The sequence below is a fragment of the Nelumbo nucifera genome, chromosome 7, assembly GCF_055504915.1.
Source record: "Nelumbo nucifera cultivar China Antique chromosome 7, China Antique-T2T, whole genome shotgun sequence".
Taxonomy (NCBI): Eukaryota; Viridiplantae; Streptophyta; class Magnoliopsida; order Proteales; family Nelumbonaceae; genus Nelumbo; species Nelumbo nucifera.
In genome coordinates, this window is record NC_142655.1 from 26,193,188 (window position 1) to 26,210,393 (window position 17,206).

At 41.0% G+C, this 17,206-nt stretch overlaps 1 protein-coding gene across 1 annotated transcript; it reads left to right on the forward strand.

Moving 5' to 3' along the window:
- Positions 1-449: 449 nt before the first annotated feature.
- Positions 450-16,692, forward strand: LOC104593433 (uncharacterized). The gene is made up of 3 exons (XM_010253263.3): positions 450-719; positions 16,146-16,278; positions 16,353-16,692. Exons 1-3 carry the CDS (start codon positions 562-564, stop codon positions 16,407-16,409), a joined length of 348 nt encoding a protein of 115 aa, XP_010251565.1. The 5' UTR covers positions 450-561; the 3' UTR covers positions 16,410-16,692.
- The last annotated feature ends 514 nt before the right edge of the window (positions 16,693-17,206 follow it).

Consider the following 17,206-nt stretch of genomic DNA (forward strand, 5'->3'; position numbering starts at 1 on the left):
TAACAGTGAAGGCTCATCCTTATATAGACCTCAAGACTCGGCTGAGACGTGTCTAACATGTTTGATCTGTTGATGTGATTTTAAATGAGGTCGGAGTTTGTTCAAACTTCATTAGTCGACCTACCATGGTAGAATATAACTGGCGTGGAAGATCAACCCTCATCACTAATCAAATCATAAATCATACAAATAAATAAAAAAGGGTAGTTTGGGGATTTAAAAAATTAAAAGCTGAAAGTAAATCTTTTTTGAAATTAATTGACTAAACTTTAATAGAGGGGATATTTATCGCAAAGTGAAAGTTCAGGGGGTATTTAACGCAAAGTTAAAGTTTAGGGGATCTTTCTGGCAAATGAAAGTTAAGGGGTAATTATAAGCAATTGACACATGATACGATACATATCAGCCGATACGTATCGTATCGGAGCCTTCTCAATATGCCCCTCTAGGGGGTGTTTGGGGTAGACCGGCCTCAAACCGGCCCCTCTGCTTGTTGACGCATTGCAGATGCGCGCTGAACGGACCATACCTGCATACCACAGAGAGGAAAAGTAACTGTTAATGGCTTCGTTTAGGTGGATTCTTCAACTGCACAAAGACGTTCCGCGAGCCGCTCGTTTCTACTCAGAAGGGTTGGATTTCAGCATCAACGTCTGCACGCTTCGATGGGCTGAACTTCAATCTGGTCCTCTGAAACTCGCACTCATGCAATCCACTGGGTTCGTCCTCCCTCTCTATTGCATTCTGCCCGCTTTCTCACATTAGTATCCCTTATAGCTTAAAACTGTCTCATTTTCTTAATAATTTAATAGCTACCATTCATTTCGGGGTAGATGCAGTGTAACAGTAACACTAAGCGAAATCCTGTATTTAGTTTCAATGCTTTGTGATTTTTGTGTTTTGTTTGCCCTCAAGTAGAGCAGAAGAAGAGGGGACACAGGAGAATGTCTCTTCCTGAATTTGAAATTTAAAGACGTCTGTAGAAAACTAATATCAATTCTAAAATAATTAGAAAGGAAGATGCTTTATTCGTAAGATACTGCTATTTTGAGAAAAAGCTGATACATGGTGCACAGTAATTGGTAACAGACTAACAGTGACAACAATTATCAAGTTAAAGATTTTTTTTCTTATGATAACTGTAGTTGGTTATTGTCAGATTATTCTGTTTTAACAAGGTTGGAATGAATAAGTTTAGATAAGTTGATTCCCGTTTATTACATTGGCTAAAATTAGTTATCTTGTATGATAATATAGATTAGTAATTATCAAAAAAATAAATTAGTTATCTTGTATGTTCATGCTTCTTTCTCTAGGAAAAATGGCAAATTGAGATGGGGTAGTTGTAACTTCTTCTCCCTTGCACCAATGGCATGTTAGTCATTTTGACTTCATATGTCTTTCCGTCAATCTCTAGTGGCACTTCAGACACTCTTCTGATGGCTAAGGAAGAACTAGGATTTTTCTTAAGCTGATGTAGATTTTACACGATCCTTGATCTGGTATCCATGCCTTACTCTAAAAGGTTTTTAGCCTTGAAATACCTGCAGTCTTTTTTTTTTTTTTTCTTTTACCAGTGGAAGAAAACTCATTTTTCAGCTCAGGAAGCACCGCAAAAGGAAGTGGAGAGGAACTATATAATTCTGATGTCTCATAAGACATGATGCAATGGGATGTTGTAATAAGTTTTAGAGGTTGGAGATGTGTCCTGGTTTTGTTACCTGTGGACAATAGCATTTAAAGGAGGTATACTTAGAGAGATGATGAAGGAATGCAGATATTCTCTAGTGTGTTGGATGTATAAACTCTATAAAAGCAGAGTATTAAACTCTATAAAAGCAGAGTATTGAGCTGCTTTTGTAGGACTAGAGTTTACCAAGAGCCTCTGGGTGATGCACATGGTTGAAGTTGATTCTTAACTATGCTACTTGAGAATAAGCAAGATATGGAACATTAAGATCTCTTCACACATTGTCATAAATGTGAGTTGCAGATAGTTTTATAGTTGATTTTGTCTTATTTTTCATTCTTTCCCCCTCATAAAAAGAGGAAAAGTGATGTGGAGGTGTACAAGAGCTACTATAATTTGGGGGAAGAAAGAAATGACAGAATCTTAAACAACAAGGAAAAACACTGGAAGTAGCACATTGGGTGAAAACAAGGCCTGATTTTGATGTTTTTACCACTGATGATGATATGGTATTATAGGAATTGGTCCAACATGCTTTCTTCTTCTACCTGCAGGTTGATAGTCCCTATTGGATTTGTATCCTCTCCTTCATGACTCTTTTAAGCTGAGCTTTGATGGCTTCTGCTTAGGAAATCCATCCAAATAAGGTATGGGTGAGTGATCTGTAATCATGAAGGGACCATTTGATGGTGTAATTGTACTCAATCAAGCCCAACAGAATAGCACTCTTGGTGTAATCATGTAGTGATGTAAAGGAATACTTATTCACAAAATATACTCTACTCCATTACATCTTAAGCTATTATTCTGATTGACAAGTCTTCAGATCTTTTAACAGTGAAAAAGCAACTTTGAAGCCAATACCTGCCAAAATTTATTGTCTTAGAACTAATAAAACTCTAGTTTTTTGTAAGTAACTGCACAAAAGTGTGTTGTGATTAGAGCTGATAAAAGTTCAATTGTCTCATCGTCATCTAATCTTTATCCCAACTATATGGGCTCGGTTACATGAATCCTGTTTCACCATCCCATTCTGTTTAATTCCATACCACTGTTAAATTATGAGTACTTAAATTCTTATTTCTTCAACCCAAGTCCTTTTTTATAAAAGTACAGTCATCTAGTTTTCCAAAATGTAGGGAACTAGATCTAACCCTTTCAAAGAAATGATAACTGCAATACTGATGCACAACAACATCAAAGACAGAATAACAGCAACCTAGTCATCCATCAAAGATGTTTTGTTCAGACATGGATGCACCCAATATAAAACAATTTGCCCCACTTCTCTAGGTATGCTATCTGCTTGAGAATTTGCTGAATTCCGCATACTTCTGAACAAGGTGTTTCATTCTAGATACCAGATTCCTAAGCTCTCTAACATAATGCCTGAAGTTCAATGTACTTCACTTCCATCTTGAAACCAGACAGTAACTTTCTGTAAAAGTGTAAATCCCCTGTCCCCTTCAATGTCTGCCAATTGAAATCCACTGTTTGCTATCAGTCTCAAGGTTTTTTATGAGGTCTTAATATTAACTCAAACAGGAACTTCAGAATCAGTTGGGATCAAGAAAACCAGAATATCCTCTTGCAGAATTCTAATGGATTCTGACTATTCCTGATGGGTTTGGGTTACCTAAGGTGCAGTAATCAAAATTGAGTTTCAGCAACCCTTAGGAGTGTGGGGTAGGGAGGATCCAAGACTTATTTAAACTCTGTGTAGAGTTGGATAAAACAGAAAATTTGTATTATCCGCTGATATAGAGTGTGGGGTAGGTAGCTGCCAAGGTAACCCAGGGCCATCTGGAATAGGAGGGATTCTGAGAGACAAAAGTAGCAACATGTTGTCTTTATTTTCAGGACCAGTGGGTGTTGGTGATTCTGTAAGGGCAGAGATATTAGCAGCGGTACAAGGTATACAGATGGCCAGTCAACTTGGAGTGAATAATTTGATAGTAGAAGGGGATTCCAAGGTAGTAGTGGGCTGGTTGACAAGTCCAGAGACAGCTTGTTGGGGCTACAGGGATCTGTTAAAGAAAGTTAAATGGCTGACAAGGAATATGTCAGTCAGGTTTTAGTGGGTCAGCAGATCAGCAAATGCAATGGCTGATTCTTTGGCCAGGCAAGGGGTGTCAAGGGGAGATCTGTTTTGGGCCACTTTGTAACTGTGTTTCAGGCTTGTGTTTGTTTAGTGTTTATGACTCAGTCCTAGGGAGAGGTAACACCTCGTGCCTCTTCTTAGGCTGAACGTACTACTATTTTTTGAATTAATAAAACTACTCTCATTTATCAAAAAAAAAAAATTATCAATTGAGAAGTATATGAATCCATCACTTGTTATCAGCCAGTGAGTGACTTGTTTGGTAATGATGTCTATTATTACTTCTATCAATCTGGTTATGTTGAGAAGATTCTCTCATTCCTTTCTTCCTCTATGATCTATGGTGTTTCTACCCAAGCACATCTCTACATAAATTTACCTTTTCTTCCTTTGCAGAGAAAACTGATAATAAGAGCATGGGATGTCTTTCTGAGCTGTATTGAAAAGTGTAAAAAAGGTTTCCACATCTCTCTAACATAATCACATCAGAAAAAGAGGTGGTAGGTTTCATCATCATTGAATTTGCAAACAACACATACATGGGGATACAGTCCAACTTTTCCTTTTCCATTGAAGCATTTCACAAGTGTTGACATTTTGATGCATGGCCTTTTTCTTTAAAGAAATAGCAACTATGTTATTATAATGATGAATTCTGGTGCATTACTTCCCTACATATTTCTTACTTTAAGAGGTGTAGGACCTAAACAAATTGCCTTAACCAGGAAGGATTCAGTGAGAGGAACAGGCTGAAATAGAGGCCTAAAAAGGATGAACAAGAGAAAACTCCTCCAGGTTGATTGACCAAATACTTTTTTTAAGACTCGATGGGATCAAATAAGACATCTTGGAGAAACTTCAAAACGGCAGATGTTTCTAGTGGTTCACTATCCTGTAAGCAATAATCCCCTTCTCAAACCAGTATTAAAACGTAAACTTTTGGAAGAAAAAACAAACAATATTAGCAATAGGAAAGATCTTTTTTACATTAGGCAGGTTCGAAATTCAAATAACTTAGAAATTGACAACCTCACATATTTCATGTCTGTTCATAAATTGGATATAAACTTATATTCTGTAGTGTGGAACATCTTTTTTATATTCTGCTGCTTTTCAAATTTTGCTTGGGAGTTATAACCCAGATGAACTTAAGGATATTTTAAATTGATCAGAGCTAGGTAGGAGTGAAAAAGCCAAAATAATTTTGAGCATTATCCCATTTTCTGTGTGCCAGAGCAGTTGGAGAGACAGAGAGAGAAACAAGCACATCTTTGTGGAGAAGTATAAAATAAGAAGACATCTGATGGCAGAAATTTGCTCCTTGGTGGCTGATTGACCTCTTAATCTGTCTGATTTCAAAGATTTCAGTAGGAAAGATCTTGCAGATGATTTGGCAGTTAATGGAAGATTTAGAAAGAAATCCATCTGTTTAGTTTTTTTTTTTTTATCTAAGAAATGCATTCTATTCTTTTGTCTTTATTGGTTTTGCTTGTTTTATGATGTTTTTGTTGTGAGTGAGGGCTCTTCACCTTGTACTTGTAATCTTTGTTTTCCTTTTTATTGAAAACATTTTTCTTATTATCAAAATAATAATTTGGATGTAAATTGCTTGGTTACTGTATGAATGATGTAATCTTTGGCTTGTTGGGTATTGGATAGCATTCTTAATAACACCCAAGTCTAGATTAATTAATTGGATTTGACATCTCAAAATTTATAAAATAAGTAGAGTGACAGACTTGAAACAGTTTATGGATTTGGGTTGAGGAGCAAGTAATTGCATATTATGATGATGGAGTGTGCCTCATAACCAGTTGCTAGTCACTAATAATCAAGTTAAGCAGAGGACGTGCTTGACAGAGGATGTGTAGCCTATTCCTTCACATCTCAATCTTTTATTTTCTGGTGAAATATTTGAGCTTTGAATTGTGATGGAAGGTGAAGACCCATTATTGGGGATCAGAATGACAGCCATGGCGTTGGGCGATATAGATGGAAACAAGAGGAGGTGTTCAGAGAAGTTGAACAGTCACAAAGGAGATGGACTCAAAGAGGTAGAGGGGAGTTGCAAGGAAGTGTTGAACAAGGATAAGGGAAAAATGGTAATCTCAGGAGAGGAGTTGGAGACAATAGGGCCCAGGTGTCGTTGGGCAAATGAAAAGAGAGAGGTTCTCAAAAAATCTGCACAAGTTTTGAGTAAGCAATTAAAAGGTTTTAAGTCTGCTGAGTCAAAGGGTTTTATTTTAGAAGCTGGGCCGAGCATTCCGTTGGACCATAAGGCTCCCTTAATTTGGAAAATAAAACAAGGGTTCAGCCCAAAACTTGGGCTGAGAAGGTGATGGTTCATTGCCGAGTTTTAGAGATAATAGGATTCAAATTGCCAAGGGGTTGAGCCAAGATAGAAATTGAGTTAATTGGAATGAGTCAAAATTTAAATTTAAAGGGGGGTAGGGCTTTACAAGATATGGCTTCATTTGGTGCTTGACAAAGTTTATCTACAGAAAAGGGGGGTTCAAACGGAGCTTGACAAGTTTTATCTAAAGAAACCCAAATATCAACTATAGATGCAGTTTCCTAAGCAACATGAAGTGATCGAAGGAGTCCCTGATAGAAATTTAAGTTTTGTGATGGAATATTAGGGCCTGTGAATGATTTGCATTCTAAAAGGAAGGAGAATATTTTGGTAGAGGAGAGCGTAGAAAGAGATGTTTGGTGATCAAAATAGAAGCTCCTGATACAGGTGTGGAAGTGGATGCTAGGATTGTTCAAAATGGGGTTGGGTTGGGAGGGACTACTGGGATTAAAGAAGACGAGTTGGTGGTTAATAGTGATGAAGAAATGTAGAGGAAGAAGTAGCTAGGATGGCTGATGTCGGAGGTGGCTTGGCTTCTGTCAAGCGTTATTAGTTTATAGTGGGAAAGGAGAATATAGAAAAAGTCTTCTTATTGGCAATGATGAACATGAATTGGAAGAGGATGGGAAAAAAAATCAAGAAGACAATGTGATGCTGGACGAGACTCATTTAGCGAAGAGCTCAGTTGATTTGCAAACAGTTGCAAACTAGGAGGTGGAGGTTAGTAAAACACATTGGGATTGTTCTTTTGAGGGGGAGAGGAATTGCAAGGAAGGCATTTAGGAAATTAGAGGAGAAAAGTTGAAAGAATACTTTAAAAAGCGAGGAAATTGGTTTCAATGCAAGGGTGGAGGAAGCGCTCAAGGGACTTCGATCATCTGATAGAAAATGTGGATAAGAAGGAACTGAGGAGAGGGCAGGGATTTTGGGCTCTGACAAACCTTGAACTTTGCCAAAAAAGAACTTTAGACCCTAAAGAATTAAAAGGGCCATGTTTTCCCCCAAACTATGATGAAAAGACCACTTTAAGCCAAAAAACAGGTGACATTAGAGATGGTGGGTCCATTAGACAAATAATAAAATAATAAGGCTTGCTGATGTGGCATTGCTCAAGTAAAAAATCTGGGAAATTGTAGGTGGTCTGCACTTAAAATTCCAACATGTTCACAAATGACTAAGAATAAAAACAAAAATAATTATTTTTGTTTAATAAAATTAATTACAGGTGGTCCCACTTAAAATTCCCACTTGTTCACAGGTTGACAAAGTTCAAGTGTTGTCAAAAAAATCTACAAAATTATAGGTGGGCTCCAATTAAAATTCCCACCTAGTCAGATATCCCACTTAAAACTCTCCTTTCTTCCCCTTCTCTCTCCACTGTTGTAACCATTAACCGAACCAGTGGCCTCCCTGTCTAACAGAATGGTCACCCCTTTTATCTTGTCTTCTTCTATTCACTATAAAGGCAGATAAAGAGAGAAAGGGATGAGAGAGACAGAGGGAGACAAAAAACAATGAGAGAAGAGAACACAAAGAAAAAAAGAAAGAAACTTATAAAGGAAATCTTATCACTGTCGTGGTCGTTGTTGGGGCTTCTTGCAGTCCTTCAAAATGTTTTGCCTTCACAACTCTTCTCTCTGCTTCACTTCTTCTACGAGTCCCTACAAGATTTCTTCAGCCCATGTTCTTGCTTTGAGATCCCTGAGTTTAATGGCTATTGAGGCGTTGATGTCAACAACCTCTATCGCCATTGACCCTTATGCAACTTGTGTTGCCTCACTCATACTCATTCCAAGACCTCCAACCGCATCTCCGTTGCCATTGCACCCAATCACACCATTCATGACACTTAATTTTAAAGTGTCAATATTCATTTGCCTGCTAAAATTAAAACCCCATTAATTTTAAAAGTTTAATTGAATTTTATGGTGAGGGAAACAACAAATTACTTGAGGCCGTGGATACCGCCATTGTATTGGACATTGACTCGTTGACGTAAACAAACGAAGCCAGGAGCCCTTGAGAAGGCGAGGACTTATCCTGTGTCTGTGTTTACTCATGAAATCAAAATGTTTAACCTAAGGCTAAGGTGGTATTGATGGGAGAACAAACGACAATGGCAACGCCTGAGGCTTCTGCATTCGGTGGGCTCATGACTCAGAACCTACCAACACATTAGCACCTCTCACCCCTATCATTGAGGATTTAGAATCATGGATTTACATCCCTGTCCTTCTTGTCATATGTGATATGATGATGATGTATGTAAATAGATACAGTTGTTGGAGTAGCTTTCTAGCCAACCCAGACCATAATTACCTGATTTTAAACATTATGGCTTGTCCCGTACAACTGTGGTTAACCCTCCTCTACAGCTACAATTGTTGGATTAGAACAATACAATCAGAGGATCCATAGTATACGTCAAGATTTACAATTATGATAATTGAACTATGTTTGCTAACTGTTCTATTGGAATCTTTTATATCACTTGATAAGAGGGTATCTATTGTATGGACACACTGGGTCTGGCAAATCAAGCTTGATTGCTACCATGACCAATAATTCGGAGCTACAAGCATTGAGCAACCGTTCAGTCATCCTCATTGAAGATATCGATTGCTCGCTCAATCTAATGACAAACCGACTCTCAAAAATGAAAAAAATCATCAATACCGATGCCGAAGAGCCATTAATGGTGCGACGATGGAGAGGAAAATAGACAAATCATGCTATCGGGACTGCTCAACTTCATTGATGCTCATGCTTTCTGGACAAAAACTCGATAGTTGGTTGGAACATTTTGTTGGACAGGGCAACCACTGGTTTAGTTAGTGGCTATGGCGGTGAAGAGAACAGGGAAGAAGAAAGAATTTTAAGTGGGACCGATGGGAATTTTTGTTTTTATTTATCGTCAGTTGTGAACAAGCAGGAATTTTAAGTGGGACCCACCTATAATTTTCTAGGTTTTTTATTTGAGCAGCGCCACATCAGCAAGTCTTATTATTTTATTATTTGTCTAATGGAATTATAACAACGTTTCTAATGTCCTCTGTTTTTGCCTTAAAGTGGTATTTTCATCGTAGTTTGAGGGTGAATGTTATGGGCCCGGGAATAGGATCTCGTCACGGGTCGGTCCATGGGGAGAACCTCTAGTTTCCCCTTGCCCCTCCCTTTTTGTGCAGACCCTATCGTGGCGACCTAAAGGGGGTGATTTGTTCAAGAGATCACCCTAACTCTCCCTTACTTTCTTTCTCGACTGAATTGGATGCTTTATTCCATTATCGCAACTCCTTAAATAGGAGATTACAAGAGGTAGAGTCCTGCTTGTAGGAAGACTCCTTGTTGAATTCGACTACTTACAAATAAGACTCCTAACTTAAGAAGGATAAGACTCCCTAAGATAAATCAGACTCCTACTAATCTTCTACTAATCCTTATTGGAATAGATAAGGTAAGAAACAGATAAGATAAGATAAGATGAACTGTGACTAGCTAGATAATCTGATGAGGACACCTCATCACTACTGCTGCCGGCGGTGGTACTTCCCAACGAACGCGTCCACAACATTACACCCCTCCTGGGTGACGAGCTTGTCCTCAAGCTCGAGATCTGGATATGTGTCTTGGAGATCAATCAAGGGGATCCATGTGGCCTCAGTCGATGGTAAATTATCCCATTCCACCAGGACTTCGAGAACACCCCGATTGACTTTGGATCGAACAAGAGCTCGAGGTTGGGGAATGGGTCTACCGTCCTTCAAGGGTGGTAGTGGGGGTACTTGGTCAGGAGGAGTGCCCATAAATGGCTTGAGCAGGGATACGTGGACAATATCATGGAGTTTGCTGTGCTTTGGCAGTTCTAGCTGATATGCAACTGTGTCGATCAGCCGCAAAACCTTGAAGGGTCCATAAAATTTAGGAGCTAATTTAGGGGGAGCCCTGTGGCTCAAGGAGCGTTGCCGATAGGGCTGGAGCTTTAACCACACAAACTGTCCTGGTTCAAGTGTTAATTCTCGATGGTGCTGCTCATAGGCGTTCTTCATGCGTGATTGTGCTTGTTGCAAGCGGAGAGACACTTCAGCTAGGAGGGCGTCGCGTTCTTGTAGGGAACGATCAATCTCATCCAACCGCGTCGAACCGGGCCCATAGGATAACAAGCGAGGAGGGTCTCGGCCATAGACGACCCGGAAGGGTGTCATGCCAAGGGAAGAATGATAGGTCGTGTTATAACAATATGCGGCCCAGGGAAGCCAATCAACCCACCGGCGTTGTTGGTTTCCCACATAACAACTGAGATACATCTTGATCGTACGGTTCACGACCTCTGTTTGATTGTCTGTCTGAGGGTGGTAGGCGGAAGAAAAAGCTAGGGTCGTACCATGCAACCGAAACAGTTCCTTCCAGAAAGCGCTAGTAAAAATTGGGTCCCTGTCGCTGACGATGGATTCTAGTAGCCCATGTAAGCGGAAAATATGCGTAAAGAAAACGTGGGCAACTAAAACCACACTATACGGATGGGACAGGGGGATGAAATGGGCATACTTAGAAAAGAGATCCACCACCACGAATAGAACAGATTTCCCGCCAACCTTGGGTAGGCCCTCAATGAAATCCATAGAGATATCAGCCCAGATTTGTGTTGGAAGTGAAAGGGGCTGGAGAAGGCTCACCGGGTGCAGGTTTTCCCATTTGTGCTGTTGGCACGTGGAGCAGTTCTGGATGAAGTCCCGAATAGAAGTCTTCATGCCTAGCCAATGGAAATCGGCTCGAACACGATGCAATGTCTTCTGAATGCCTTCATGGGTGGAGTTATGTATACTGGAGATGACGGAGGGAATTAAAGAAGAGTCTGCTGGGAGGTATATCCGTCCTTTGTATAGCACCAACCCGTCGTGAACGGACCAATTCGAGTCAGTCGTTCCGGACTGTATTTTCTGAACAAGTCCCTCCATTCTGGTGATTGGGGCAGCATGCTCCTAATGCCTTATAACAGGGTGACTCGGGGCCGTGAAATCGCACAAAGGAGCATAGCATCTTCGTCACGTCTGGACAAGGCATCTGCAGCCCGATTTAGGGATCCCGCCTTGTAATCTACCCGGAAATCAAACCCGAGTAGTTTGCTAGCCCAATGTTGTTGAGGCAGAGTCGTAAGCCGCTGCTCCAACAGATACTTGAGGTTGTAGTGATCAGTCTTGACGACGAAGGACCTTCCCCACAAGTATGGCCTCCAGTGTTGCATTGCTTCAGCTAACGCAATCAATTCGCGCTCGTAGGCGGGTAATTTTAGATGTCGGTCCGCCAGTTTGCGGCTAAAGAAGGCAATTGGGTGTCCTTGCTGCTGCAATGCGGCTCCAATACCTACACCAGATGCATCACATTCGATCGTAAATTCTAGGTCAAAATTCGGCAACTGCAGAACTGATGTGGAGGAGAGGGCATCCCTTAAGTTTGCAAAGGCGGTGTCGGCTGCGTCATCCCACTGGAAGGCATTCTTCTTTAGCATATTGGTTAATGGGGCAGCCAATAGTCCATAATTTTGTACAAACTTGCGGTAGTATCCTGTCAGTCCTAGGAACTCGCGAAGAGCCTTGGCGGATTGAGGTTTGGGCCATTCCTGGATTGCTTGAATTTTGGAATCATCCACCGTGACACCTTGCCCACTAATTATATGTCCCAGATAAAGAACCTGGTGCTCTCCAAAAGAACATTTGGACCGCTTTAGGAAGAGCTTGTGTTGGTGCAAAAGTTCAAGAATAGTCTGTAGATGATGCACGCGTTCTATCCTTGATTTACTGTAGACGAGGATGTCGTCAAAGAACAATAAGACGAATTTGCAAAGGTGGGACTGAAATACCTCGTTCATCAGAGACTGGAATGTGGATGGGGCGTTGGTGAGACCGAACAACATAACTAGAAATTCAAAGTGACCATGATGCATTCGGAAGGTTGTTTTCTCCACATCCTCGGGGGCCATCTGGACCTGAAAATATCCTGATTTGAAGTCCAGTTTCGAGAAGTATTGAGCTACATGGAGTTCATCCCACAGTTTGTCCACCACGGGGATAGGGAATTTATCCTTGACGGTTCTGTTATTGAGCTCTCTGTAGTCCACACAAAATCTCTAAGTTCCGTCTTGCTTTGGCACCAATAAAACCGGCGAGGAGAAGGGGGAGCGGCTAAGACAGATGATTCCTTGTTTCATCATGTCCGTACACTACTTCTCTATCTCGTCCTTCTGCAGATGTGGGTAGCGATACGACCGGACGACGACCGGCTCTGAACCCGTTATCAAAGGGATCCGATGGTCACAAGCTCGGGCGGGTGGAAGTTCCTTGGGTTCTTGGAATATATTTGAGAAGTCGGTGAGGAGTCTTTCCATATCTGCTGTGTGCATAGTTTCGCCTTGAAGTGTATGTACCTACGGTTTTTTTGCCTTTACTCTGGTTCCCTGCCAAGTAACTTGTTTTCCATTCAGGCGGATTGACATTGTTAGGGCACTGAAATCCCATAGGATAGGGCCTAGGGTGATCAACCATTTAACTCCAAGTACTATATCAAATTCATCCAAGGGTAGCACAAATAAATCGGCAGAGAAGGGTTCGGATTCAACCTGTATTTGGATGTTCTTACAAATTCCGGGGCTGTGAACCCTCTCTCCGTTTGCAACGGCTACCTGCAGTTGCGGTCTGATTCCCATGGGTAGTTTCAGCTAAAGGGCAACTTGCTCACTTACAAAATTGTTCGTGCTTCCCGAATCTATGAGGATACGTACTGGTTTCCCTGCCACCTGCGCCCACAATTGCATAGTTTGGGAGGTCTTTATTCCGGTGATTGCGTGGAGGGAGATCTCGGGTTCTAATGCTGCAGATCCATCCTCGTCTTCCTCCTGTTCATCTACCAGAAGGTAGAATAGCCTCTTGCATCTGTGCCTCGCCGAATATAGCTCATCGCAGTTGAAGCATTGCCCCCTTGCCCAGCGATCTGCCATCTCGGCTCTGGATAAACGTTTGATGGGGGGTGTCGTCATGCTGCTTCCTGTGCTTGATGCCGACCTGGGAATGATACTTGGGTGAAGTTTTTGTTCCCTGCTGGTTGCCGAAGAAGGGGCCACCCCAGTTGACTTCGGGGGTGTCCATGATGTCGTCGGTCGACCCATACTGAAGGTCTCGCGGCTGAGCTGTAGCTTACGTTCGAAGGCGCGAGCTAGGTTCATGGCAGTGACCAGGTTGGGAGGATGTTACATCTCCACATCCACCCTCAGGGGTTCAGCTAATCCGACAGTGAACATGTCTACTTGCTGATCCGGTCGTACCGAGGCTGCTCTGGCAAGGAGGGTCTAAAATTGGCGCTGGTATTCCGCCACGGTGCCTGTCTGCTTGAGGTTGATCAATTCACCTAGCGGGTTGCTCGTCAATGGGGGCCCGAACCTGAGGAGGCAGTAGGACTTAAATTGGCCCCAGCTAAGCCCGGGTTCCTCCTGCTCCACTCGGTAGAACCAGAGTTGTGCTTCTTCCGTTAGATGGAATGCAGCCAGACTGACCTTATCTCTTGTCTTTCGTATGCTGATTGCAAAAGAATTGTTCACAACGGTATAGCCATCCCAGTGGATCTCCGCTGCTGTTGTACGAAGGGAACTCCAGCCTACTGTACTTGGGGACAACAGTGGCTGCCGGGGCGACGATCTGTTGTTTGCCGGATGATTCCGCCAAATCTGGTCGGCGGCTGTTGGTGGTTGCAGTTCCTTTGGGGCTCTTCTCCTTGTTAGAGAAATACGACTCCAGCAAGCATCGTAGCTCTTGGACATCGTCCTTGACTTCACATACCTCTGCGTTGTTCTCCACGAGCCAGTGCTCCAATTCGTGGACCCTGGACGTCAGCTGCTCTAGATCGCCCATGACGTTTGGCTCTGATACCAAAAAGTTATGGGCCCGGGAATAGGATCTCGTCACGGGTCGGTCCACGGGGAGAACCTCTAGTTTCCCTTTGCCCCTCCCTTTTCGTGCAGACCCTATCGTGGCGACCTAAAGGGGGTGATTTGTTCAAGAGATCACCCTAACTCTCCCTTACTTTCTTTCTCGACTGAATTGAATGCTTTATTCCATAATCGCAGCTCCTTAAATAGGAGATTACAAGAGGTAGAGTCCTCCTTGTAGGAAGACTCCTTGTTGAATTCGACTGCTTACAGATAAGACTCCTAACTTAAGAAGGATAAGACTCCCTAAGATAAATCAGACTCCTACTAATCTTCTACTAATCCTTATTGGAATAGATAAGGTAAGGAACAAATAAGATAAGATAAGATAGATAAGATGAACTGTGACTAGCTAGATAATCTGATGAGGACACCTCATCACTGCTTCTGCCGGCGGTGCTTCTTCCCAACGAACGCGTCCACAACAGTGAAAATGGCCCTTTTAATTCTTTAAGGTCTAAAGTGCTTTCTTGGCAAAGTTCAAGGGTTGTCAGAGCTCAAAATCAAAGAGGGCAGAGCTGATCTTTAAGAAGAATGTGGTTCTGGAGCTGGAGAGAATCAATGCAAGTCCTAAGAAGTTTAGAGATATTGAGAAAAGGGCATTTCAGAAAGCAGAAAAATACTCGATCAGTGCAGTTTTCGAAAGCTTTCGCCAGGCTGAAAGGGAGCTTATTTGGTGTGACTCCTATCAAGAAGGTGAAGAAATCGAAGAAATGCTCCAAGAGAAGTAGATAGACTTCCATTCAAGTTGTTGATAGGACCAAGTGGTGGAGTTGAGTTTCTTTTGTTATGATGGTATCTTTTCTATTTTAAGCTTGGTTTTTATAGTTTGTCAAGGGGTGGCAGTGGTTTAATGATCGGTAGGAATCGGGGTTGGGGTTGTCTTTGTTTCTCAATTAGGTTTGATGGTAGAAGAGGGGAATTTGTTTTCTAGGTTTGTTGTCAATGGAGTGTTAAAGTTCGGAGTCAGGTTGGGGAGGACTTGGGTAACTGCTGATCACCTTTCTTGTACTTTCTGTTTTGTTTTTAATAAAAAAATTTTATTTACCTTAAAAAAAAATGTTAAGCAGAACTATTTTAATGCTGACATTGGCCTTTGCTAATGATTTCATGTGCTACAAGGGACTGAATGGGGCCTTGATTCAAATATCCCTGCATTTGTAGCCTCCCATATTCCATAGAGAAGCCAAGGTGCAACATATCCATCTTGATGGTAGGTTATCTTCTGGCCCTATTTTATTATTAACTCAATTAGTTCATCGTGATCATCCATATAATAAGGAAAACAATGGTGAATGGCTCTCTGCAATGTCTATGAATTATATATGTTATAGTGGTATTGGCCACATTACCTACCTGGTTTTTTTCGAAGAAAAATATGTGATGGTTAAAATTCTCATATGGCTATAACTGTCATATCTAGACCATTTTCATTAAGGAACTCTAGTTTTTTAGTGTATACTTTCTGATGTATGGTTCAGTGCCATATGTGGTAAAACAGCCTGAAACAGGACTCAGGAAGCTGTTTGAGAACTAGGAATTATGAATTCCTCTTAACTACCTTAGCATTCTATTTTCTATACTTTTGCAGAGCACTGACCACGTGTTGTATTGTTAGAATATTGCATATGTTGTTAACAATTTGGACCTTTTTTTGTTAGCCATTGCAAGCCTATTGAGCAGGTAATCTTACCTTCATGATTTGATAAGATAGGGTTTTCAACATGACTCTTAAAAATAGTTCATAACTAGAGAGAAGGGAAGAGGTAGATGGACTGATGGACTTCTCACCACCAATCATCTTTCTATTTTGTTGATTATAATATGCATGAGTTGGGTCGTCTTTCTTGGGAATTCACTAAGAGATGGATAAGGACTCTTATCTGCCCAGTTTTTGCAGAAGATTTCTTGGGAATTTATCAGTAACATGTTACATGTATGACACGGACTTCATAGAGTGATGATTTCATTATCTGCAGTTGTGGTTTTGCTGTGATTGATTTAGTAGCTAACTCTAGCATCACAGTGACCATGTTGTGCAAAAGGGATACTCTTCACTTCTATCCTTTACGGTCTCAGACATTAACAGCACAGTGACAAAGTTAATTGCATTAGGAGCTGAGCTGGATGGTCCAATCAAATATGAGATCCATGGCAAGGTATAATCCCCGTCTTATAAGCATCATTTCAAGTTTGATATGTAACAGAATCTTATGGCCCCTTGGACTTGCAGGTGGCAGCCATGAGGTGCATTGATGGGCACATGTTGGGCCTCTATGAACCTGTTTGATATATCAGAAGTGGGATTTTGAAAAGTGAAAAGTAGGGAATGCCTCTTTGGTACCATTGGGATGAGACATTGCAGACTCTCCTAAATGGATTCGTGTCCATCTGGGATAGTTCCATGGATACTTGCGGACACTTCTATGTGACATTTCATTTTTATTATTTGACAAATGAACAGATAATGTATAAAATGAATGTCATTTTTCATACCAAACGTTTGATAACAAAGGCAACATTTTTTTCTTTTGCAAGAGAATTCAAAAAATATGAACTATTTTAGTAGTGTATTCTTTAGAGGGGCATCGGATTCTGGCTCTTGTTCCTGTGTCCATGCAACACTATATGAGAGCTTTTATTGGACCATATTAAAATTCTTTCAAGGTATGAAAAAGCTTGTACGTTCTATGGGTGATTAACTTAGCACTGCCATTCGATCTGGTTAACCTTTGCTGAATTTTTCTCACCAACCCAAGTGAAGTTTGAAACTAGTAAGTTGGATAGTAGATTTGGTCTAGATAAACCTATTCAGAATTGTTCTAATCAGCTTTGGATGATTTTGTCCCTATACTTTTCTAAGAAAGGTGACACTGCCATTTGATATGGGTAAATTTTTGTTGAGTTATTCTCAGCAATCCCAATGTAACTGATAGGTTCAATGATCAATATTAATAAATTATACAGTTTTATGATTATTTATTTAAAGTATAATGAAAATCCACTAAGTCTATGTTTGGTTTGAAGGAAAATGCAGGGAAAGGTAGGGAAACCTTTACAAACCTTGTATAGGTTTTCCTGTCTTTC